Source organism: Carassius carassius, chromosome 24 (assembly GCF_963082965.1).
Source record: "Carassius carassius chromosome 24, fCarCar2.1, whole genome shotgun sequence".
Taxonomy (NCBI): Eukaryota; Metazoa; Chordata; class Actinopteri; order Cypriniformes; family Cyprinidae; genus Carassius; species Carassius carassius.
In genome coordinates, this window is record NC_081778.1 from 24,618,372 (window position 1) to 24,644,367 (window position 25,996).

General features: G+C 35.9%; 1 protein-coding gene across 10 annotated transcripts in view; it reads right to left on the bottom strand.

Moving 5' to 3' along the window:
* The window catches only part of LOC132103269 (adhesion G protein-coupled receptor B1-like), an 88,879-nt gene that overhangs the window by 8,998 nt on the left and 53,885 nt on the right, over window positions 1-25,996 (bottom strand). For 8 of the 10 annotated variants that reach the window (XM_059508228.1, XM_059508224.1, XM_059508230.1 and 5 more), the window contains 11 exons: window positions 24,409-24,490; window positions 23,330-23,432; window positions 22,554-22,597; window positions 14,779-14,905; window positions 9,802-9,905; window positions 9,142-9,244; window positions 8,854-9,004; window positions 8,668-8,737; window positions 8,354-8,420; window positions 7,477-7,562; window positions 3,369-3,467 (listed from right to left, as the gene is read on the bottom strand). In XM_059508228.1, the coding sequence (XP_059364211.1) occupies window positions 3,369-3,467; window positions 7,477-7,562; window positions 8,354-8,420; window positions 8,668-8,737; window positions 8,854-9,004; window positions 9,142-9,244; window positions 9,802-9,905; window positions 14,779-14,905; window positions 22,554-22,597; window positions 23,330-23,432; window positions 24,409-24,490 (1,036 nt within the window). The remainder of the gene's footprint in view (window positions 1-3,368; window positions 3,468-7,476; window positions 7,563-8,353; window positions 8,421-8,667; window positions 8,738-8,853; window positions 9,005-9,141; window positions 9,245-9,801; window positions 9,906-14,778; window positions 14,906-22,553; window positions 22,598-23,329; window positions 23,433-24,408; window positions 24,491-25,996) is intronic. The other 2 variants (XM_059508231.1, XM_059508225.1) reach the window with 1 other exon arrangement.

Below are 25,996 nucleotides of genomic sequence, written 5' to 3' on the forward strand. Positions count from 1 at the left end.
TTCAATATGAGCTAGAGTTGCCCTTTTTGTTGATTATACTCTAAACAAAATCAATATATCGTTACTGAAAACATGTAGGTTCAATCACAGTTCAAAACACATGTGAACAGGTGCAACAGGTAAAAATAAACCAAAAGAAGCAATAAAAAATGAGCAATGGACTATGAAAAAGAGGAAGACGTTGATAGGATGAAAGATGAAGGAATGTAGACATTTCAGTCATCTTTAGAGAAGAACTCTCCCCTGATCGTGGATTTGGAGAAAGAGCCAGCATGCTCAGCAAGTCCTACATCTCACTATTTATACTCTTTTATTCCATTTTTAAATACTTAATTCTTGATCTGCTCCAGTCTACTGCATTCGTATATTTTTAATGCACCAACAAACACACACTCTGCCAATCACACATACACACACACACACCAGGGATAGTCATATAAACAAAAAAAAGAGAGATTGCAGTGGCTACTGGCTACACAGTTGTGGGAAATAATCACAATTCATGTATCTAATATATATCAGGGATTTACAATAGATTTTTCATTAACAGACACACAGACCCAATAAAGACATGTACATAATTGTCTTTATAAAGTACTCTGCCCTATAAAGCTTTCACCTGACATTCTGTACACAAGCACTGCTAACCGCAAATCTAGTCAACCTCAGACATCTATACATGTATACCAACACATAATGTGGTGAAACCTCATTGACCTTTAACCCAACTCGTCTGCTTAGGTATGTTTTCAAATTGCTGCAATTCACCAGCAAAATAAATAAATAAATATTAATAAATATTGTAACCTCTCTTATTGCTTCTTAGATGGTGCCACATACAAAAACACATCCTACACATATTTGCGTACATTAATTTATGGCTGGTCAACTTTATCTTACACTGTAGAGTAAAACACCCAGCCAGTACCACCAACAGGCTAATGATAGAAACCTGATAAACATGGCTCACTGCAGTCTCAGAGTCAGATAAGCCAATCTTGACATGGCTGCTATTATTAGCCCTTACAATAATGTCTCATGGCAACCATAGTTTCCACCAAAATACCACAGAGTTCAAGCTAAATACCATATAGTTACTGCCACTACATAATATTTGGCCACCGTCATCACCAAATAAATGAATAAAAAAAACTTATAAAAAATGCAGAGAGATGCAGAAAACTGTTTTTTTATATATTACACTGATTGTCCAATATTTAAAAAAATGTCAAATGTTTGATATACAGTATATATTCGTTGTATATGATGAGCTAATTCATTTGAATTATACCGACTGATATGTGTATAAATGTGCTGAAAGATAGGTTTTATCTAAATATTATAACATATTTTTTAAGTATACTATTATAATATTTAGTCATACAAGTTTTCATTTTAAATTTTAATAATTTTTTTATTTAAATACTTCTATTTAGCTGTAATTTATTTTATTTCAGTTTTAGTTGTGGTAATTTTAGTACTTCAACTTACTTCAGTTAGTTGCCAATTCAACATTTAAAATTTTATTTTTTCACGTAATATTTAAATACATTTTTAAAGGGGTCATATGATGCGATTTCAAGTTTTCGTTTCTCTTTGGAGTGTTACAAGATGTGGAAAGATTTGCATACCGCCGCCCAAATGTTTACGCAAAGAAAGAAGGCGTAACTTTGATTCTCGCTGTAGTATTGTTGTTGCCGCGCCGCCATGTTGTGTTTCATTGCAAAAGCGAAACTACTGTGTTTGGCCTTCCAAAAGAGGATGATATTTGCTTCATCATGCTTAGAGCTGATCTGTGCTGGCTGTTGACGAAATACATCAACTTCGCACTTTTGATCGCTGGATCGGCTTTCATCGTGGATGAAGCAGAGTCCAGCCCTGGGTCGTCATGTGGTTGCCGCAAGCTCCTTTGTCAAATCCGCCGGCCTTGCCGTTCTCAAGCCGGACTCCGCTCACTCAGCCTGCTGTGTATGACACTGTGTTTCATTGTGAAAGCGAAACTACTTTGTTTGGCCTTCCAAAAGAGGACACGACTAGAAATCAGTGGTTGTAGTATTGTTGTATTGTAAGTTGTATTTACAACACTGTTCCAGAATAGTTCAACCCAAATATTCAGATGCGTGCAACACATTTAATGGAGGACTGTTTCCTGATCTGCCGGTGGTTCTGACTCACAGGCTTTAAATATTTTTTTTTATATTTAAAGAATTTGCCACTGATGATACAAACGTGATTTTGCAGTTTGTAATTTCTCCAATCACAAATGCAGACATGATTTTATATTTATGTGGCGGGATGCAATCCAACACGTAAAAAGGCAGTATAAGTCATTATAATCAGTAATTATGTCCCCACTGGATGCAACAAATGCCTCATTTGTAATGGGTTTTATTGGTTTTGTCTCGTCATACCGGGAGAAGGCATCACAGTATGGTGAGGTGCATAACATTTTCGTCACACGCTTAAGGTAATCTGCAAATCACAACGCACTGGATAGCTGGCCAATCACAGCACACCTCGCTTTTCAGACCGATGAGCTTTGTAAAAACCGATGCGTTTCAGAATGTCGGGGCATAGAGGAGAAACAATAATGTACAGTATGTGGAAAATAATGTGTTTTTTGAACCTTAAACCGCATGAACACATTTTATTACACCAAATACACCAAATAATGTTCTTTTTAGCAACATCATATGACCCCATTAAAAGCTTTATTTCAAATAACAGAAACCCATTTGTTTTAGTTACCATTAACAACACTGAATATTACTCAAAATGTAAAAAAAATATCTGAAAGAGCCAATGCATCTGTCAAGCACATGGACAGACACTGGCTGATTTTATTGCTGATTGATGATGCCTAGATGATATATTGATCTATCACTAATCAAATAACTAGAAGAGCATGATGCTATAGCATCACCATAGCCATGGGTTTGAATCCCAGAGAACCCACATGCTGAATGCACTGAAAGCTGTTTTGGATGAAAACATCTGCCAAATGCCTAAAAGTAATTTATTATAACTATAACTATGCTACTTTGACAGAAATTACGGTTACCATGGTAATCTCTAGCAAGGAACTATCTGGTCAAACATGCTTGCCCACTCACACAAACATACACAGCAGGGCTTCAATATGAGCTCCTATTGCAATCTGCATTATTTAGCATTGTAACAACATAAAAGCTCTGCCTCTGCTGATCACTTTTGACTTAACAGCTAAGGAGCAATAGCAGGGTGAGGAATATGAATAGGGGAGAAAACCAGAAAAGGATAAAGAAGGGTGAAGTAAGAAATATGCAGAAAGGAAAACAGAACCGAAGGCAGAGCATCATAGATGTTGGTAAATAATTAGCGGGACTAACATGGCGTTACTGGTAGCTGTGGTGGAAACGTCAGCCGACGAGATAACTCCGCACTTGGCACATTTGAGCGTCATATTGTACAGTGGCACTGTCATCTGACTGCAAAGTCAAATCAACACACTGAAATACACATGTACGCATATAACCACACTCTCGCACACACAGAGACATACACCTATATACACGCAGATACACAGAACTAGTGGGCACAGAATCCCCTTCCAGCTCTCACTCAGGGCAGATCTCTGTAAAGGCTTCGGGAAGACTGCGGGAATGATGGAAAAGATGCCATCATGTTAGTTTTATTTCTAAACAGGCCTGATTGAACATGTGGGACAAAGAGCTAGCGAAGAAAAAAAAAAAGAAACTTTATATGAGGTGCATGTGTGTATAGATTACCATCATTTATTTCCACTGACAGTCTATGTAAAATGCTACATGATAAGATTTTGATTCTGTCATATTAATGACATCAAAATCTTCTTTTGCATTAGTATGCCATATGGAATTTGCTTGATTTAGGCTGCTAGCAGCTTATCCGTCCTTCTCTGCATCTTTCTTTGGGCCCTGGAGAGAGACATGGGAACTCAAGAAAGCTGGCTGAAAAACATACACACAAACCTTCATGAGTGTTGACAGCCAGAGATCGTGTATTCACACTCAAGCTAAATCACAGTCATTTTAGGAGACACATTAAAATCATCCACAGTCATAACTGTCAATATCGACCTCTGCATAGATCTATGTGTGGCTTGTTTTGTTTTAACAAACTGCAGCATACAGTCATATTTATGCTTCTACAGAGGATCTCAAATACATTTTAATATTTGCAAATACTGTAGCTCATGAAATGTGAAAAATATGCTAAATATGCATTCCCTTTTGAGAAAATAATAATAATAAAAATAAGAGAAGCTGCATTGTTTAACATTGTACAAAAAAAAAGTTTGTGGTTAACATTCTTTTTTTTTTAAAAGAACCACTTATGCTCATCAAGAATACATTTATTTGATCAAATTACAGTATAAACATTTAAAAAGTTACTTTAAAGTATTTTAATATATTAAACAATTTAAAGTTACTTTCTTCTATTTTAATATATTTTTAAATATAATTTATTCCTGTGATGCAAAGCTGAATTTTCAGTAGCCATTACTACAGTTGACCCTTTAGAAATCATTTTAATGAGCTCATTTGGTGCACAAGAAATATTTTTTATATTATTATGACAGTTGAAAACAGTTGTGCATCTTAACATTATTGTAGAAATTATATGTTGGATAAAATCTTTGAAAGAAAAAAATTACTGCCATCAATATTTTGAACGTTAGTGTATTTAATACTGTTGTACACAAAATAGCCACCTCCAAACAAACAAACAAAAAAATTTAAGCCATCAGCTTGGCTTGGCTGCCAAAACGGATAGGAAGTTGATTCTGCTACTGGCAGACATGTAGATTAAACCCCACATAATATAAGAAATCTAATTCCAAGCAAAAGGCCAATAAAACCTCACTGAAGGCAGTGATATCAAAAAGCAATCAGCATTCTTTTTAAATACATGCTTGTCCTCGTGGAGGTGGAGGGACTTCAAAGTCTGAGCTGATATGATCATATACCAAATATAAAAGCAAACTTTCTCATTTATTGTACCCCCCATTTTTGAAACAGTTCATCTTTTACATTTTTTATTTATTTTTTTCCACAGGTAGTTAAGCAATGCAAAAATTCTTGATGAGAACTACAACAACATGTCCAAATGCACTTTGATATTCTAAAACTGAAGAAAATGCAAAAATGTAGAGGTGTACAGAGACTATCCAAAGTGCTACTCCTGCACTAAGCATAATTAACAGCAGCACTTATTAATTAGGCTAATGAAAACTGCTTTGTTTAAGTACAAGGTTGAGGGAGGGAGGAAAAAGCAACAAGAACAACAAAAAAAAACTCCCTCTAAATCTAATTCACCCTTCCCATCTATCAGCACCAAACCACAGCAGCCAGCCTTGAGTTAATCGGTTTCTGAATGCAATGTGGCTAGAAAATAGTCAAGCAAACATGTGGAGATTTTGGAATTGCACAAATATTTTCCATTATTACTTAAGCAAAAAAGAAAAGAAAAATAGCCAAGATCCAAGAGTCCAGACAATGAAATCCACATATAAGCATTCTTTTGCAGTCTCAAACACACACACACACACACACACACACACACACACACACACACACACACACACACACACACACACACACACACACACACAAACACACACACACACACACACACACACACACACACACATTTATAGATCCATAAAAAAACCAGAAAACTGAATCTAAAACTATTCTAAGTCTAACTGTATAATATAAAGCACATTTAATCTAACCAGCATGCTTCAATCAGAATTATTCAGAAAACTGACAGTCCTGAAATCATCAGGCAAATCTGAAAAATTAACTTGTACAGGGTACTGAATATTGAATTGTGGGAGAGGCTAAATTAGAGGGTGGATGGACCTGCATCTCAGCCAATCAGTGGTGGGTGGGCGGGCAGAGAGGAGAGCCCTGAGTGTGAGCGAGGGGATACTGTGGTAAATCTGATACAATGTCTCAAAGAGCACAAAAACAGACACAATTGATCAGAGAGATCATAGCATAGGCAAACACAACACAGTCGAAATGAAATAATCATAATGATAATAATCTAAAAACACAAAGGAAAGATTAGGACAAGGGAAAGAAAACAGTTGGATGCAAAAACAATGCCAGTATGGGAACACGTCAGCCTGCAAGCAGTGGAGCACAGTCCAGAAAAGGAAACATGGAGAGTCAATCATGAGTCATAACATGACTAATTTTCATCTTCTTGGTAATAAATCCAGGCCATGTTTCTGCCGTAAAGCCTTATGGGTAGGTAGAAAAAGATTAACAATTCCAGTGTGTAATTGATGGTCCATAGCACAGAGATGGACAGCGTACGACTGTGAAACCATAATAATGAGGTCTGTAATAACAATTCTCGGTTTATACTTCAGCTTCAGTGACATTTAACTCACACGACTGAAAACTTGTCAAAATCAATGGATATAAAATGAGAAATTTGCTCAGCCTGAGTGATATAGATCAGACGCAAGAAGTTATGTCAGATTTCCTTTGCCGGCTCCTTTGCGACTGCCCCTCAAATAAACTTTTCACACACAGAAACATGGCATACATGGATTTAAACAGTTGTATCAAGATGCACAGCAACACCTAAAAATCAAAAGAAGCTGGAGAAATGATTAAGCGACACATGGCAAATCACCAACTGAGATGTAAAAGAAATGCAATGAGTGAGCAGAAATGTCATCTTGCTTTTGGCAGGACCAATAACCAGTCCTTTGCAATCTCTTCCCCTCTCTTCTAAGGAAAAAAACAACTTTTTTTTTCTGCTTTTAAGCACAAACCTTGTTAAAGGCCTGTACTCACCAAGGATGATAACTATAAAGATAACGATGAAGTTTTAAAAATCATTCTCAATATTTAAGAATAGCAGAGTCCACACCACAGCTATGACGATAAAGGCACAGAAAAACAATATTGTTGGAATCACTTTCAGAACAATTTTTTTTCCAACTGAAAAAACATTGACACCTAATCAGAATCAATCCAGCTATAACCAGCTCAAGAATTTAAAGTGGCAGCCGAGCATGCACTTAGAATAAACAGACAATATAATCTGTTGGTGTGGACGCTAATACAGTTATCTATATAATTATCGTTCTTGGTGTGAACGGACCTTAATTTTGTTTGTTCATTTATCTGTAAAACAAGAAGGAAAAAAAAAACTATTGGCCTTTTTCAAAACTCGATTTAGTTTTCTGAAAACAATCATATTTGATGTTTCCTATTTTCAAGATATTGAGATATATATATATATATATATATATATTTTTTTTTTTTTTTGTGGAAAACAAAAATGAGTGTACGACTTTTCCTAATTCATTCATGCCAATTCGTGTTCTTTTGGAAGGGGGGATATATGTTATGAAAGGTCTGGCAAATTAATCTCTTTCTCAGAGCTGGTTAGAGGTCAGCCAATGAGATGAATGAGTGCTTCGAGGCATACCCGGCCCTCTCCTTGAGTTTCATATCAGTTATGCCATCTTTAGATACGAGTTTGTTAAAAACCAGAATCCCGATAACCATGTTTACCTGGTAAAAAGAGAAGAGAAAGGTGAACACGTGCATATTAAGATCCAGCCCAGTCTCAGAAGAGAAACATGGTTCTATACTCTTCAATGAGCTGTTTTAGGATGTTTCTGTAAAGCCTCATTTATCTTGTGGTTTTGTAGTATTTTAATTTGTTGCATTTAACTGTACTGTCATTCAAATCTGAATATGGTGTTGTTTAAGCTACTTCTGCACTAGGATTGTGATAATACCAATATTTCAGGATTTAGAAATACCAATTTTTGACACTACAGCAAATACTAAAATGGTACTAAATACACACCTTAAAATTGTAATTGTATTATTAATACAACATTTTAAAGATGTACAGAATATGCTAAACAATAAAAAGAAAATGCTACTGAGAAATGTTTTGGTTTAACAGAGAAACATTGCAGTAAAATAAAATGTCTAATGAGACTGTACAGAAAATTCACCATTTCATTTTCCGACAAAATAAAATTTGTTACTGAATAAAATAGATACAGCTGTAATCCATGTTAACATATTCTAAGCCCAGATCTTATTTAAGTAATCTGCAGCAGTGTAATGACTACTTTGTCCACACTTGGCACACTTAGCATGCGCTGTGTTTAAACAGATCTACTAAAACACATGTTTGCTGGATATTATGTTGTTGAGTTATGCATTCTCATTCACAAGAGCTTGTGGTGGTTTATTTGTTGTAAAATCTTATATTTGTGTGTGGTGATGCTAGCAATATTAAACAGTGAGATTTCTGTGAATAATTCAAACAGAGAGAGAAACTGTACCAAGACGACAGCAGCAGCTGGTCCCACAAATGCGTACAACAATCCGCCTTCCAGAGACAGCCAGCAACTAACACAAGACGCAAGAGCGGAAAAGAAAGAGGGAGTGAGAGAAACAGAAGAAAGAAAAGGATAAAGGATAAAAAAAATAAATCAAGGGTTGTCAGATAATGTGGTTGCCATATGTTGCTTTTAAAAAAGTGCCCACTTAAAGGATGCAATGCAGGTACATTAAAAACTGGTCATTAAAAGCACTAGGAATTATATAAGCAAAAATGGATGACTGATCAACTTCATCATGATTACAGTATACTCACTAGTTAACAGTGCCATATCCTTTTGCCTTGGTGAATCCAACAGAAATTGCTACAACGAGAGCAGGTAAACCTATAGTAAGGGAAAGAAATAAGTGGAGAGTAATTAAATACTAAATACACATTTTTTTTCAGAAGAAACAGATTGTAAATGAAATGCAAGCTTAGAAGATACAACACAAGCCTCACCCCAACCAAGGCAGAGGAAACGTTTGCGTATGATGCGGTTTCTAAGGCGGCCAGTCACGGCCATGTAAGACTGCCATGCCTCCGTGAGAACCCAACAGAAAGAGGACAGGAAGAAGAAGTGCAGAAATGCAGCCACAAGAGTACAAACAACCTGAGAGCAAAAAAACAGTAAGAAAGCGAGTCCATCTAGGTAAGAATGGCATGTAACAAGGAGAGAAGAGGAATATTATGATTTTTTTTTTGTGGATCAAGGGTTTTATCAACTTATCTGTGTTTGTTTGGCCATACCTTGTTCCGTGTCTGAGTTTGTCCGATGAGTATGAGTGCATTGGAGGAGATTATGGACAGACAAAAGTTGATGAGGATGACAGAGCGTTCTGAGCGGATGTACCTGAAGGAAAAACCCAGAAACACTGAGCCAATAAATCTAAATGATATCTATTGCTTGCTATCATTCAGACACAATGCTTTCAATAGATGGACACATTAATGGAACCTGAACTGATGTATAATGTCTAGTGGCGACCAAGATGTGACACTGACCAAGTGAAAGCATCTGTACAGATCATTGAAGCACAAGATGCAAAGGAAGAAATAACATGGAGAAAAAAATATATATATATTTAGCATAAAAAAAACTGGATGAACAGAATGAACACTTTTGTTAATGGGCCAATTGAGAGCAACTATCTGCATTAATTGGCCAAGCTGATCAGCCTTTAAATAATAACCACATGAATAGTAAATAACAACCTGACTTGTTTAGGATTACATGACGTTAAACAATTTAAATGATTTGAATCTCAAACTTCAAAGCATCCCAAACATTTTTTACACAAATATATGTTGCTGTCCATGGTGCTGAAACCCCTATTGCTTCCCATCCAACACATTTATTTTACTGGTGAACAGCCAGATTGGGTTTCATCAGCAGAAAGTCTTACTTACCTCCAAACAGACACATAGATGATGATAAGGAGGAGCAGGGTGAGGGACGAAACCCCGCAGCCCACGATTAGAGTCACAGATGGAAGCTGGGACTTATCCATGTTCTGTCAAAAAAACAAGAAATAGACTTAGTTAGCGCACACATATGCTAATGTTGCATCAGGCTAGCTGCCTGCAGTCCTCCATGCGATTATGTGCTTAAGAAAGCTGGGGAGAGTGGGCTGCTGTCCGTGTGGCTCCAGCTAAAGAACAAGGTGAGATGAAGGTCACTCTGTAAAAAGCTGATTCTGAGGACTGAGATATCCATAGGGCAAAGCAGAGAGCTACATTATAGAAACATATGACTGGTTCAATGACATACAGACAACTGGAAAAGCTAAATGCCTGATGATGTGAACTATTCATACAGAGATTGTGAATCAAAGCCTTAAATATAAAACATTTGCAGGCTTGCGCAACCATTGTCTTGGTTGCCATGGTGATGTAGTGGAGAAACAGCGGCCACTGCAGTGGCGTACGCAGCATTAAGTGTACCATAGGTGTGAGTAGTGCATGCCTGTGTGTGTTTGTGAATATCTGCATTCTTGATTAAGACTTATGCCACCATAATGCACGTCTAGAAATATTATCTGTTAAACACTTTAAATACATTTATGTGGTACAGCAGAGTTTAGGGTGATATGCATTTTCCGGGGTGTGGACTTCTCACCTTAAGATGAAAACCCAGACTTACACTTACACACAAAGTTAATTGGTTGAGTTTATAGCCTGTCTTGTCTTCAGGTTTAATGTGTGCACAGGGCCAAGTTAATTAAATCCCTCTGATTAAACTGCACAGCAGTAAGGTCCCCACTGACAATCAAGAAAGAAATGCATCCTCTGAGACTACATTTTTATTCTCCTAGCCAATCAAACACTTGACTAAGCCTAAATTGAGGAAGACAGGATAGTACTCAAGAGCAACCGCTATTGAACCAAGGGAATTCTTTAGTCCATCAGTGCAGACAGAGACCAATACTTACTTGGGAACGGAAACTATGGAGTATCAAGTCCCATAAATTTTGAAACATCTGACAGTTCATTGTGAGGCAGAAGGCAAAAGAAGGTTTAGAAAGTTGCAATGAAGTAATTTGTGTACAGCTGGTGCACTTATACTTCAGTTTTGTTTTAAATTAAGGCCTATATGCTGCCATTGGTGTCAGAGCATTAAGAATTAAGTGGACATTTGCAAACAGAGGACATTTTTTATTATGTTTAGGCATCAATACTAATTTTTTTTTTAATAATTGTTCTATTTCAGATCTTTGATACAATAATAACTTAATTATCATTTGACTATAACATAAAAAATATATAGTATAAAAAGTATATAATATAAAACATAAAAAAAGTAAATAAAGGTACAGTGGGTCTAGAAAATAATAACATTTTATTGCTTTGTTGCCTTTAAAATCATCACATTTTGTTGCTTTGCAGCCTGGAATGAAGACAGACACCGTTTTATGTATTTATGTATTATGTATTATGTATAGCTGTATTTACTCAGTGTAACTTATAACATCCAAGTGACAGATATGACACCAACATGTCGGAAAAAAGGATCCCCCCCCCCCTCTTTAAAATGACAATAGGTGTAGCTAATTACTTGTCAATGGCACACAAAGCCATTTGACTTTTCATCTAAATTACATCATGCCTACAGTAAAGCATGGCGGTGGTAATGTCCTGTTATGGGGAGTTTCTCTGCAGCAGAGACTGGAGCACTTGTAAGGACAGAAGGGAAAATGGATGGGGCAAAATACCCTCAAATTCTTGAGAAAAATTCTTGCACTCTGCCAGAAAGTGTTCAATGGGAAGAAGTTTTACCTTCCAACATGAATGAGAAAAGGTGAATGTCCTTGCATGGCCTAATCAGATCCCCTTTAAACCCCATTGAAAATTGTGTCTTCATTTTAGGCAAAGAGATAATTTCTTTTTTTGGGGGGGGGGGGGGGTGAACACACACACACTTGTCAACATCTTCACTTGGAAATTATGGGAATTATGTATTCCGAGCTTTATCCAAGTACAACTGTAGCATAACTGTCTATTTCTACAAGCCTTAGCTCATAAACATTCAGTCTGGGCAAAACCACAGTAATTTTCTCCTATCAAACTGTGCATAAAGCGTTTAAAAGCTGTGTATAAAGACAATATGACCCATGTAATCCAAAGCCTGGTTCAAACCTGTAAACAACTATATAGAGACTGGAATGTGATTAAAATAGCTGCAGTATACTATCTCCCTTTATTTCTCTCTTTCCATGTACACTGCAGCTGACTGTATATTCAGACTGAAAATGTGGGAGGGAAAGAGAGGAAGGACAGTGTTTCTCTGGCTCTTTTTCATTCTGAAGCTATAGGACACTAGTTGCCAGCAGAGGGGCCATTGGATGGGCCATTTTGAGGTGGCAAGTGGAGCTGCAGGAATAATTAGTGGCATAGCAGTGGGGGTCTGGAGTGAGAAGGCTAGAGAGAGACAGACAGGGAGTGGAGCCAAGGGGAGGAGCGGTCCTCCCTTCTGCTGGCATACAGCAACACAAATGAAATCCCCTCAATATGCTTCCCACAAGGCATGGAAAGAGCTAACTGGGACACTCCCTCATTCTATGTGCATCTGACCAGGTACAGTGGGACAGGCAGCCATCATAAGCGAGCAATTAGTATACAGCTATTACTTTCTGGATCACCACAAGTGGACATGTAGGTCATGTGGTCTTTACACACACATCAATGAAAGCAAATAGCACCACATAAATTTACACAGGAGGCATGTAAAACACTGATAAAATGTATATAATATAAACTGGCTTCAAGATGGGGCTCTATATATCCTAAAAACATGTTTGGATGTGCTGTACCATCAGCCTTGATCAGTGTAATATAACCATATTTACTTTAATTCAATTTCCTGGTTTTTGAAAAACCAATCAATCAGTGCACATCATTCTATATAAAGATTTTCTACGCCTTTTTAATCTTTAATCAAAATGTTGTTCCTTTGAGACCACTTTCCTTTTCTGCTGACATCACTTAGGCTGAGAGCAATTCGATAATGTTAAACAATAGCCAGGGAGGAATTTAGGTGTAATTTAAGCAATTTCTGCCATCTAAAGCCCACATTTCCAATCCAATTGATTCCCAGAGTGAAGTAGCTGTAGCACCCAACATTTTTGCCTTGAATACACTGTTTAACTTGGAATTTCAAATGAAAGATACCAGGGGTTCTCCACTTTGGCCCTCAAGGTCCACTTTCTTGCAGAGTATAGATCCAGCCCTAATTAAACACACCTGAACAAGCTAACCAAGTTCTTCAAGATCGCTAGAAAGTTACAGGCAGGTGAGTTTGATTAAGGTTGGAGCTAAGCTCTGCAGGAAAGTGGATCTCAAGAGCAAGAGTTGAGTGCCTCAGTTATACAATGGAAAACTATGGAAGTCAATGGGGTCCACCAACTGTTTGGTTCCACAAACTCTTCAAAATATATTCTTTCGTCTTCAGCAGAAGAGCAAAATTAATACAGGTTTGGAATAACATGAGGCTGAGCAAATTTTTGTGTGAACTATACCTTTAAGTAAGTAAAATGTGTTGCAAAAGGTAGTTCGTGCTTGTTGTGGCTTTGGGAAACAGAAATTCCATATTTCCAATCGAACTGATTCCCAAATTGAAGTACCCAACATTCATTTATTTATTTTGCATTGAACATCAACTTGAAAAAAAAATATATATATATAAAATCACATTAAGTCAGTAAAATGTAATACAAAAAGCAGTCTATGTTTGTTATAGACTTTTTGTACCCCATTTTGCAGCTTTGTACACAGTGGCCTGTATACAGTATAATACTGTGATCCCAATTCTCTTTTGTTATGATGTCCCATTTTTATTTGGTTTCCCAAATCAAAACAGTGTTTTGCCCTGAAGCAGCCAATCTGAAACATCTTGGCAAAGCAAATGAGAGAAGACGTGGCCATTGTTTTGGTCAGTAGGGTGTCAAGCTTCCTCTTCCTTCCTTTTTTTAGGGGCTCTCTGGCTCATATCTGGGCCAAGCTGCACAAAGAGAGTGTTATAGCATGTTCTATAGCTTTAAGAACTTCCACTGCCCATGCTGTTTCCACGGCAACTGGTGAATAAACTGCTTCAGAGGCAGTTTCCAGTCTAATAATAACTAATCACACTGAATGAAAATTCCACACAAAGATGTGGCCCTTTCCTGCATTAAACCAAACCAAATCCCATCATTTTAAAGAAAGATACTGATTTAAAACAAGACATATAGATTTACGCAAAGACAACCCTCTAAGGCCCAAATGAACAGATGGTGTGTCATTGAGATATATGTTGCACACTCATGAAAAGGCCAACAATTCCCCTATGCACATTTGAATGTACCAGAAAAATTTATTTGAGGTGTCAAAGCACAAACAGAAACCCAACAGAAAAAAAAGAGAAATTTGTGTGTTGGTATGTTTTGAACAAAATGCATTTCATTCCAAACAACGGAGACTGTCATCTTTGACATATGTAGGTAGTTAGCTATTTTGAATCATTATTGTATTAATCACATGCATTTTCTCTGTACATACATTTAATGTATGCTAATCCAATATGAAAGCCAGCCATGTTTCATGCACTGCGTTCTAGCATTAAACAAACCTGTCAAAACGTCCCCTTTTGTCAAACATTTGTGTCTATATACACATTAAAGAATGAAACATGTCTTAAATTGTTTGCATTAAATCTGCTGTATGGCTCTGGCACGCCGTGGAAAGGAGGAGAGGGGGAGTGAGAGAGAGAGAGGGGGATCTGTTGATACACAATGACGCCTATGACCAAAAAAAAAGAAGGAAAAAAAAAGCGGTGCATTAAATCACACAATATCACACAACCGCGTCTTTTGAAGTTCGATTAAAGTAAACAATAGAAATGGCTCGACTTACCACATCGGGATTGAGGCGTGCTAAAATGGCGAAGGTGGAGAGTCTGTCACACAAGCATTTGGTTGTGCTGGAGTCGACGGGCACGGCTCTACAGCCTCGCGCAGACCAGGAGCCCAGCAACGACGAGCTGCGGAGCGGAGATAGACAAGAGAGCGCGGAATGAGATCAAATTCCTACGCGATAAAAGAGCTATTTTATCTAATCCAGCGCACACAGATCCGGAACGCGAGAAAAGACGGATGAATGGACGATGAGATGCAGCGCACACCTCTGCTTTCTGCATGGCCAGGTTAGCTGATGTAAAAACAGTTACACAAAATGTAAAAAAATAACATAAATAAATAAATAATGATAATAATAATAATAATAATAATAATAATAATAATAAGCAAGTCCTGAAATAATAATAAAAAAACACTAAGTAATTTTTTATTTATTTATAATAAATGTAAGTAATTATAAATTATTATAAAATTATTAACTTATATGGAGCCCGCAATTGAACCCGCATCGAATTTCTTACTGTAGGCTACCTTAGTGAATTCCGGGTGAACTTTCATATCAGTATATTTATGAAATGATTCATGAAAAACAGAACGATGTCGGAAAATAAATTCGGTGGTGTCTTGTAGCCTACTGTAGAAAGGCCCAGAAAAAACAATAAAGTCTCTTTATTGTCGTCACCACATTAGCGTTAAACTGTAACGCTAATGTGGTGACGACAATAAAGAGACTTTATTTTCAACATTCAACGATGAAGAAGAAGAAGATAAAAAAAAACCCGCCTTAGGTTCCACGCACTGTAGAAAGAACTAGAATTTTTAATTAAGGAAGAGTTGACTCAGTATATGATTGGTTGTCTGTTGATGAACAACACTGCGTCCTTTCCACAATACTTGAATTTGAAATTTGACTATTGTTGACACCCGAATTCCAAGCTAAATTTTATAATAATAGTAATAATAAATAATACTTATACTACTACTAATAATAAATGTTGGATAATTTGATAATGTTTAATCATTTATAAGCCTATTGTTGTTGTTCCACTAGCAGTATTACTAGAGGTTCTTGCATTGCAAAACACAAAATACTGCCAAACTACAAAGAATCACTTTGAAATGAAAAATCCCAAAGGACAGTTTGGGGTAGCCTTTTCACACTGTGTTTAGCCTGCAGCATGCCTTCCAAGTGGAGTAAAGAAAAGTCTCTTTTACCTGTCAAAACTTTGCAAGTTTATAAAATGTGGAGGAAAAGTGCAATGGAGCAGAGGATAGATATTACACTGGGACACTGAGACCTGGAGCACAACATGAAGGAGCACAACATATTTTTTTCTACTACAAAATGGTCTATTTATTATTGTAGATAGTAAGACACAGCAAAGTGTTTTACATTTTCTATTTACTATCTACAATTTGTGACTGTCAGATATAAAAGTGATGTCCCACGTGTTAATTAATTCATTAATTAATCCACAGCTCTCTATCCTTTGCAAGAATTTTATTGTTTTATGCTTCCCATGAAACTTGCATGCACCAAAGCAGATGACAATAAAAACATTACTATCATAAATACAAGTAAACATTCATGTTGCAGTTAGTGCTGATGGCCAAAGCCACTGAATAATTAGTCGATTCCACCACCTACACAAATCTGAATCTCATTATCTTGATGAGGAATCCTCTTAACTGTATGATTCGCCAGTGTCTAATCTAATGCTCAAATAATTGTAACAAAGACCTCATAATGACATCAATGAAAGTGATATGAAAGTCATATCAAAACATACCCACTCCATGCATAACTGACCGCGAGCCATTAATCATGTTGCATCCTCTTCTTGCAGCTGCAACGTGGAGTCAATATACTCACTTGAACACACACAAGTGCTTTTCCACACAAACCAAGGGTTACCGGCACCATTCCAAACCCACTGTGCATTAGAGCTCTGCAGTCTAGGATACCCATAATGCTCTGGGGCTTGAAGAGCACTGAGGGCCAAACAGTTTAGTGCTGGAAGCACAGCGTGTTGCAGCCTCAGGGGAGGGCTCAGTGTTAACATTACCACATAAACCTGAAACTCAATATATTATCACCCACTGCAAAGAAACTGAACATGATACGATTAAGATTTTGTGTTGACCACACAAATATAAAGCGCAGCATGGCTGTGTAATTGGATCATGGGCTTGTCCAGCTGTATCAAGCACATAAATTAAATTAAAAGCTTGCCATTTGGACATGAGGTTATATCTCTCCAAGACTTTTTCATATGTAGACCAAACTTGGTGTGTGTTATGACATCCATGACCTGAAGGTACCTACACAGTTTCAGCACAATTCCACCTAGTGGTCAGGAGATATGAAAAATTGCTATTTTTGCTTGTAACCTTTGAAAAATTTGCCCAAAACAGATCAAATCGGTCTCATTAGATTCAGTACTGCTTTCCGAGTTGAATGATATCCAATTTTGTACTAAAATGCTGTATTTTATGAAAACATTAGCATAATGTGTTGGGCGTACCACAGGGCTGTGTGCTGAGCCCATTCCTTTACTCCCTTTACGCCCACGACTGCAAGCCTGTGCATGGATCCAACTCCATCATTAAGTTTGCAGACGACACCACGGTGATTAGCCTCATGACAAAGATGAGACTGCCTACAGGGAGGAGGTACAGTACCTGGCCACATGGTGCGCTGACAATAACCTGCTCCTTAACACCAGTAAGACAAAGGAGCTCATTGTGGACTTCAAGAAGAAGAAAGGAAGCACGCATGACCCCATCCACATTAACGGGATGGTTGTTGAACGTGTCTCCAGCTTAAAGTTCCTGGAAACCACCATCTCGGAGGAACTGTCCTGAACCAGTTGTCTTCAGCCATAGTGTTGAACTTTTACCGGTGTGCGATCGAGAGCATCCTGACCAGTTGCATCACAGTCTGGTATGGGAACTGATCAGGGGCTGACCGCAAAGCACTGTACTTCCGATTTTTAACCATATCAAAATAAAAGTACGTATTTTCAAAATAAATTCAAAAAACCGGCTGCATTTACATTGGATGTAGTTGACTTATTTTCACAGGAGTGAAATTCCTCTCCTTTGATTCCAACAATACCAAACATGGTGGGCTTAGTCTCATGGTTTGTGCAACGTTGTGCCTTTTGGTCACACTATACACAAATCCGCCGCGAACTCTATGGGCGCCGCCATCTTGCCTGCCGCCATTACTGCGTGCCTGCGAAGTGTGATGGTGTGACACTTGCCGGTGCCCTCTAATGACATTTCAATGAAAGCGGATCCTGCTCGTTAAAGAAAATGTCTGGTGAAAGGGAACATTGGGTAGATGATGTCAGGCAGTGGCCAAAACTTACTGATAAAGGTAATTTATTGACAACATAATGTAATAATGTAAAAATATGTAATGTAATTAAGAAGTGTATTAATTTATGACAACAATAAAACCAAACGCTGTCATTACAAGCTGTGTTGCTAATATGTTCACAAGCTTCACATAACTATAAGGCCATCCTTAAAAATATTTTTGTTTGCCAATAACCCGACCGACCAAATTAATTATTAATTATGGTTAAGACCCATGGATTTTTTTTACTCTTCAAACAACTAATACAAATGTAATAAACGCTTTTCACACACACTCATGCCACACATCCATTTTCTCTCGCACAGAAAATTCGCGAAGCAAAAAAGTAGGTTACTTATGATAGGAAAAAAAGCTCAGCTCTCAGATTCTGTCAATTTTATTTCGAAATTCAAACAATAAGTACTCCCCTGCTCGACCAGGAACTCTGTGTAATCCGTATGGCCGTAAACATGGGCAGTCAATGTGCAACAAAGGCTCGTGAATTTCACAAATGGTTTTATTCCAGGCCTGTAGTTTTGTGCTGTTGTTAAAACAGCCAACAACACAACACGCTTTTCCCTGCATCACTGGACAACATACGTACTAAAAATTATAAATAAAAATAACTTTTCGTACAGCTTCAGCTAACATCTGCTACAGCTGCCTACGGGACCAACACGCTACTTCTGCTACTTCCTTAGCAGCAAAGGCCCGCAGTAATGGCGGCGCTGCTTTACTTCCTTGTTTCGCCGGATTTGTCTATAATTAAACAAAACATGAAATTAGCATTAATTACAATACAGTCTTATGATATAAAACAAAATATTGTAATAATACAATGTTGTATCACTACTAAATGCTTTTTAAATTTTTTTTATTATTATTATTTTTAAAATATTAATATTTTTTTTTTTTTTTCTGTTTTAGTTGTTATTTTATTTCCAGGTAGTAAGTTTAGTTCTTCAAATTAAACTAAATGGAAATTAGAAATGTTGCCTTGTCAACTAACTAAAATAAGTTTTACATATAATATTTATATTGTATTTAATCTTTATTTCAGTCAACAAAAATGTGCTAATAATTCCCATATAATAATTAATAACTATATGGTGAAAAACTACTATAAATGTTAACAGATATGTCATGTAATATTTACAGTAAATATTGTTAATTTTAGTTCATGAATGTGAAAAAGAAAAAGTAAGAAAATTGTTTAATGTTTATTGGATTGTTTTATAATGTTTATTTGGAATTATTAAATTCTGGCAACCTACAACTGCTGATGCTTTATGTATATATATATATACAGTACATACAGTACAGACCAAAAGTTTGGAAACATTTCTATTTTTGATGTTTTTGAAAGAAGTTTCTTCTGCTCATCAAGCCTGCATTTATTTGATCAAAAATACAGAAAAAAATTAATATTGTGATATATTATTTAAATAAAATAATTGTTTTTAAATTTATTATACTTTAAATTGTCATTTATTTCTGTGATGCAAAGCTGAATTTTTAGGATCATTATCACATGATCCTTTAGAAATCATTCTAATATGATGATTCATTATCAAAGTTGGAAACAGTTCTGCTGCTTAATATTTTTTCAGAACATGTGATACTTTTTTAGGATACTTTGATGAATAAAAAGTAAAAAACAAAAAGTTATTTTTTAAAAATATAAATATTTTGTAATAACAGTATACACTACTGGTCAGTAATTTATGGTCAGTAATTTTTTTTTCTTTCTTTTTTTATAAAATCAATACTTTTATTCAGCAAGGATGTGTTAAATTGATAAAAAGTGATAGTAAAGAAAAAAATATATTATTATAATATATATTATTAGAATTTTTTTTTTATTTTGAATAAATGCAGTTATTTTTAATCTTTTATTCATCAAATATATTAGACAGCAGAACTGTTTCCAACACTCATAATAAATCAGAATATTGTAGTAATGATGCTGAAAATTTAGCTTTGCATCACAGGAATAAATTTTTTTTTTTAAGTATATTCAAATAGAAAACTATTATTTTAAGTTGTAATAATATTTCACAATACTACTGTGTTTCCTGTATTTTTGATCAAATAAATGCAGGCTTGATGAGCAGAAGAAACTTCTTTCAAAAACAATAAAAATAGTAATGTTTCCAAACTTTTTGTCTGTACTGTATATATATATTAAGTTAATGCATTAATGACAATGATCATGTAAGAACCAGCAGAAAATAATGACTGGCTTGTATCGCTAGCATGTGATTGAAGTGTGAGTCAACAGAAAGCCCACACTCTTTAAAGCTGTTAAGTAACAGACAGTCAGCGACAAGGATGCCTCCTCACATTCCAATTTCTCTCCCAAATATGAACTCATTAATCAAAGCAGCTGTCCAAGATGGATTTTAATTTTGCAGCGAACACACACCAGGCCCGGCTCCCCTTCGCTCAATGCAGGCAGATTACATTTCACTGTCCTCTTCCTGTCTCTCAGCCTCTCTCTTACGCTCACTTGATCTCACTCCTTCCTCTGTGTCACCCCTCTCCTTCTCTTTCCTTTTCTTTCAATTTCTCTGCATTATTGTCTTTTGATATAAATGGTGCTTGGTATATTATTACTTTTCTAAGCAAACGGATGTATAATTAATTTTTTTGTCTGCTGAATGTTAAAACATGCACCACAGGAAACACTCTTGAAGTGCACATGAAGCACTTTAGCACTGGCACAACAATGCCCTGATAACCAATAACACCAGTCAGTTTTGCACATTTTTTAACAGGATTTTTTAATTCTATTGTTCTCAGTCTGGAGATCTGTAACATATCTATATGTATCCATCTAAATGCAAATGTTCCACCCACACTGCATTAAGCGCTATGGGCACAAACTAGTCTTTTGAAGTTTTAAAAGACAAAAGAGTGCACAAGCAGATGGATGTGTAGGGGGTGAAAGTACAAGCGTGACCAGGCCCATGGTTCTTTTTTTAATGTACAACAATTCTGGTGCTCATAGGTCTGATTGTCTGTCTTCCTCTTTCAATAGAATCTGTCTTCAGAGACGCAGTCTCAATTTGCTTTCCTCTCTGCAGGAAAAAGAAGAAATACGTTTCTGTTCATGTTTGCTAATGAAACCAAACTTATTCTCATGGTAATACATAATGATTCTCCTATTTCATCTCTTCAGTTTGCATTTTGAATGTGACAATAATAATTCAGATGTAAATACCACAGCCGAAGCACTTAGAGAGACACTGTCATGATTTACCTGTTATGCTTCTCAGCATTGGTAAAAACGTACCAATCATGTTTGTGATAACAGGCTAAGAATTCATTTCTTTAGATGATTGAGATGATTATTGAGATGACAGAAGGGATTTCCATTTGAATGTCAGTTGCCAATCATTTACTCATAGATTTAAACCTTTATATTTTATAGTCCTGAGATGAGATTTGAAATAGGAACATTTGATTAACTCTACATCTGTGTAACTGCTATTTCTTTAACACAATCAGAAAATACATGCTAAATACAAACTAAAAATAATAAGGTTCAACAGGTTAATATATGTTAATTTATGATAATTTCTACATATACTAATACACTTTCACATGTAAAGTTCTAGAAATTACCTTAAACTAGCATTTAAAAGTTTGGGTTCGGTTAAGATTATAAAGTGTTCACACATTAAGTTCTTTTTTTAATGTTTTTGTTCAAAAATACATCAAAACAATATTTTTTTTTTTTTATAAAAATAAATTGTTTGGACAATATGCACCTACGCAAATTTGTTATACATGAGCCAACACTACTGGTGGCCCTCTAAAGCAGTTGATTCATTGCATCTCATTATGCAAGTCCGGTATCACAGCAATCAGTGTAAATATTCATGCACATTCGGCTTTTACCAATACTAGTTGCATACTGAATATATAAACCAACATTAATATGAAAAATTTTATATCTACAACCACCAGAGTCCCTTGTGTTAATGTCCTAAAACACTTATACAACATTATCCTTGTAACTTAATTTACATTCTTCTACAGAGAGTACATGTCTGCAACCCCAACCTACTCATCTCTTTCCCTCTCATTTCTTTCTAACTGCTTTTCATTATAGCCTTCTTTGTGTGTCTCTTTTCTGCTTAAGTTGGAAGTGTGTTTTCCATAATTGCTGTGGTGTGTGAATGTGGCATGCAACAATCATCCTGTGTCAAAGTGCAGGGTCAAGTGAAGATCAAGGCAGCTTGTTCCATCAGTGTTTTAACATAGTACAGCATGTTGTCTCTAACCCTTTATCAGCACACCTCTCCATAAGCCTTGGAAAATACACCCTACTGTGTGACTAAAGATTCCCTGCAAAAACTCAGCAGACAGCAAAAACAGATTTAAATCAATAAACGGCTTCTCACCTGTCATTCTCATCCCAGGAAATGCAGGTTTGGTTTGTGGTACCCTGTGGAGAGAGTAGGAGGGCGAGAGGCAGAGAATCATGTCACCTTGTGATTTTGCCTTGCAAATATGTATCAGTAATTCTTCAAATAGGGACACTATTGACTACCTGAAATCTTAAAAATATTAAACTTCTTCACAACATTTTCATTAATAACAGTTTTGTCATGGTCTGGAATAAAGATCTGATTATAGCCATCAGCTTTTAAGTCAGGTTTTTTTTTTTTTTTTTTTTGCAAAAGAGTTGTAGTCTTGGATTTGCCAACATTTGCCAACAATTTAGTTAAAATTTTTTTTTTAAATGTTTTTGATGGGGTGGCAGGGGGGGGGGGTTGTCAGGATAGTAATGACAATAATAATGATGATGATAATAATAGTAATAAAGATGTATACATAAATACTAAATTAATTACAAATAATTAACAGAATAATAATAACATTAAAATTCAATTAATTAAATTTTTTTTAAACAAACCTTAAATGAACATCAAAATCGTAAAAGACTCTTAAAATCTGGAAAAATTTATTTAAATAAAATTAAAATAAAGTAAAATATTAATTTTAAATACTCTTAAATTAAAAGTAATAATAAAATAATTCAAAATAATAAACTAAATATATTGTAATCTATTCTTTAAATTTAGAATGAATGCTTTTTAATAAAGCATTTTAAAATTTAAAAATGAATTCATTTTAATGTGTTAGAATGACATAGCCATAGGGCAAACAGACTTACATTGTAAAGGTGTGAGAACTCAATCTCTAGTGGAGTTAAGAGGGAGCTGGGAGTGGGTTTGATTGTCACAGAGATCACCTTGGAGTTCAGCACTGTGCTATTTCTGTGAAAATACAGAGAGGGATGAGAGAAAACATGAGGAGCACTGAAAAAAACAAGCAGAAGAGGGAAGAGGTCATGGCCTTCAAAGAGGCTGCAATGTTCCCATGTGACACAGAGACTAGTACTTCCTGAGTCACTTCACGTTGTGCTCTGGTATATGTGCATGTCATTTGCTTATTAAGTATATGCACATTCATCTATCCACACACACAGCAGTCTTTTTTTGCCACTTTTTGTGTCATCAGATATCGGTTTCAAAATAACCATAGTCCAGGAAATGAGAGAAAAGATTCTTGTTAATATTTTTCCTCCTGCAGTGTGCAAAGTCCCTTTAACAGAACAGTTCAGCCAAAAATGAACATTTTGTTATCTTTTACTCACCATCATGTAATTCTAAAACTTTACAATTTACTTTCTTTAATAGATCATAAAAAATATTTTGACAAATGTCTTAGTGTTTTGTTTGTTCATATAAAGGAAGCTTTGAAGAAAGTTACCAACATCAATATATCTTCAAAATATCCTCTTTTGTGTTATGCAGAAGAAGGAAAGTCACACAGGTTTGGAGTGACACGAAAATGAGTAAATGATGACAGTAAATGATTTTCATTTTAGGGGTAAACTACTGCTTTAAAGGGACTTTGCACGAAGTTGTTTCCTAAAAAGGTATTAAAGATATCCAAAAATATCATACAAACACACAAAGATAAAATTAAATACACACTTTTCCTTGTAATAGTATAATTAGTTTACTTGGTGGACACTTTGGTACAGAAACCTATGAAGACATACATGTATAGCTTCTACCTGATTTCATGGGGTGGGTCCAAAAATGTTTGTCAAGATAAGTAAAACATAAAATGGTATGAAAAATGTCACTACTTCAGCTAAAATAATGCTAAAACCTGAGAAAGAGAAACAACAGAAAGATAATCCACCTTGAAAAGCACAAAGTCTCAAAAAAATAAAAGTCTCACCTCTGTAGAGAGAGAATACTGCCCAAGTTTCTGTACAGTACAATGCCAGTCACAAATGCTGATGTATCATCTTCATCTTCATCTATAACACAAACACACACGCATATAAGAGATGTACAGTATCACATCAGTTTCTGTTAAATAAACAGTCATAAAGCAAAGGGATGGAGAAAAGAAATGCTATAAGAAGTCACAGAGATACAGACTTAACTAATGCGTAATCAAACCCTTTATTTAGAAAACCTAATGTTACTGTAAGTGAGGGGAAAGGGCAGCGGTCCAGCCTCTGTCACAGTCACACTGCATCACTGTCAGCAGAACCTCCCGAAACTATACACACACTAAGTATATCGCTCTAAATCATGCCAAAATATGTGGCAGACTGGCATGCGGTGTAAGGGAGAGAAAGAGTGAAAGTCTGTAGGGGGGTGCCAGGCGGTGGGCAGAGGTCACAGCTCCAGGGCTTCAGCTGAGGTCCCATGGGCAAGAACACAGACTGATGGAGTGGGACCAGGGCTGAAGGTTTGACAGTTTCAAGCTCCCTCAGGGTAATCGGATTTCTGTTTGCCCACCTCTACTAATATGCCACAGCCATGATGATGTGAACAGATGAGATCCGCGAGGGCATTTATAGACAACACAAGGTACTAGAGGAATGGACATTGTATAAGAAAAAAATAAAACATTAATTTGTTTGTTAATATTTCAGGTCCATACACTGTAAACAAAACAACTAAACAAAAATAATTTAAGTTTAACAATTTAATTTAAGATTTAATATAATAGAACCTAAGACCAACAGATGAGAGAACCTAAAATCTGAATATATCAAGTGTAACATTTCTCAACAATTTCTTTTTTAGAGTGCACTTAAAAAAAATGTTTTTTTTTTCTCATAAATTTTCAGTAAAAAGTCAAATGTAAATGCAAATTTCTTTTTTTTACATTTTGTTTCACTGACTAACAAAGAGCAGATCCTTTGCCAGAATGAAAGTGTTTCGTTCTCTGAGAATGTTTCATTGGATTCAGTCTGTCAAATTCCTCTCTCTCTCGTCTCATTCTAAAGCTTCTTTAATATAAAAGCTCATCTCAGTGTGTCCAAAGCTTGACAGCCTGTCAATCCAGCGCTCGTGGCCTGGCAACAGATCTCCCAATGGGAAAAGGAATTAAACCTAATTGCGCCTGATTGGCTCCTGGCGACTCCTGATTAAGTAGCAACTCTTCTATTAGCTTAGTCACGGGGGTAGGAGCATCTTAAATGGCCTGTAACATCAGACATGGCAAGGTCTGAACAGCCTACAGCAATCTGCTTTCTAGCAAAGCAGATAAAATCCGTCAAACAAATTAAGATTTGTTATGAACAGTTTTCTACTGTTTTCCTTGAAAAAATAAAATAAAATAAAAAACAGCATAGAAGAGACATTAAATAACTCAGAGAGAAAAAAAGGTAATGGAATGGGAAGAATCCAGACATAAGAATGGAATTTACTGTGTATTGTGGAAAGTCACATAATTTTGAAATAATAAATAAAAAGTATAAAATTAATCAAATTCTAACTGTGACATGAACATTAACTGTGACATGATT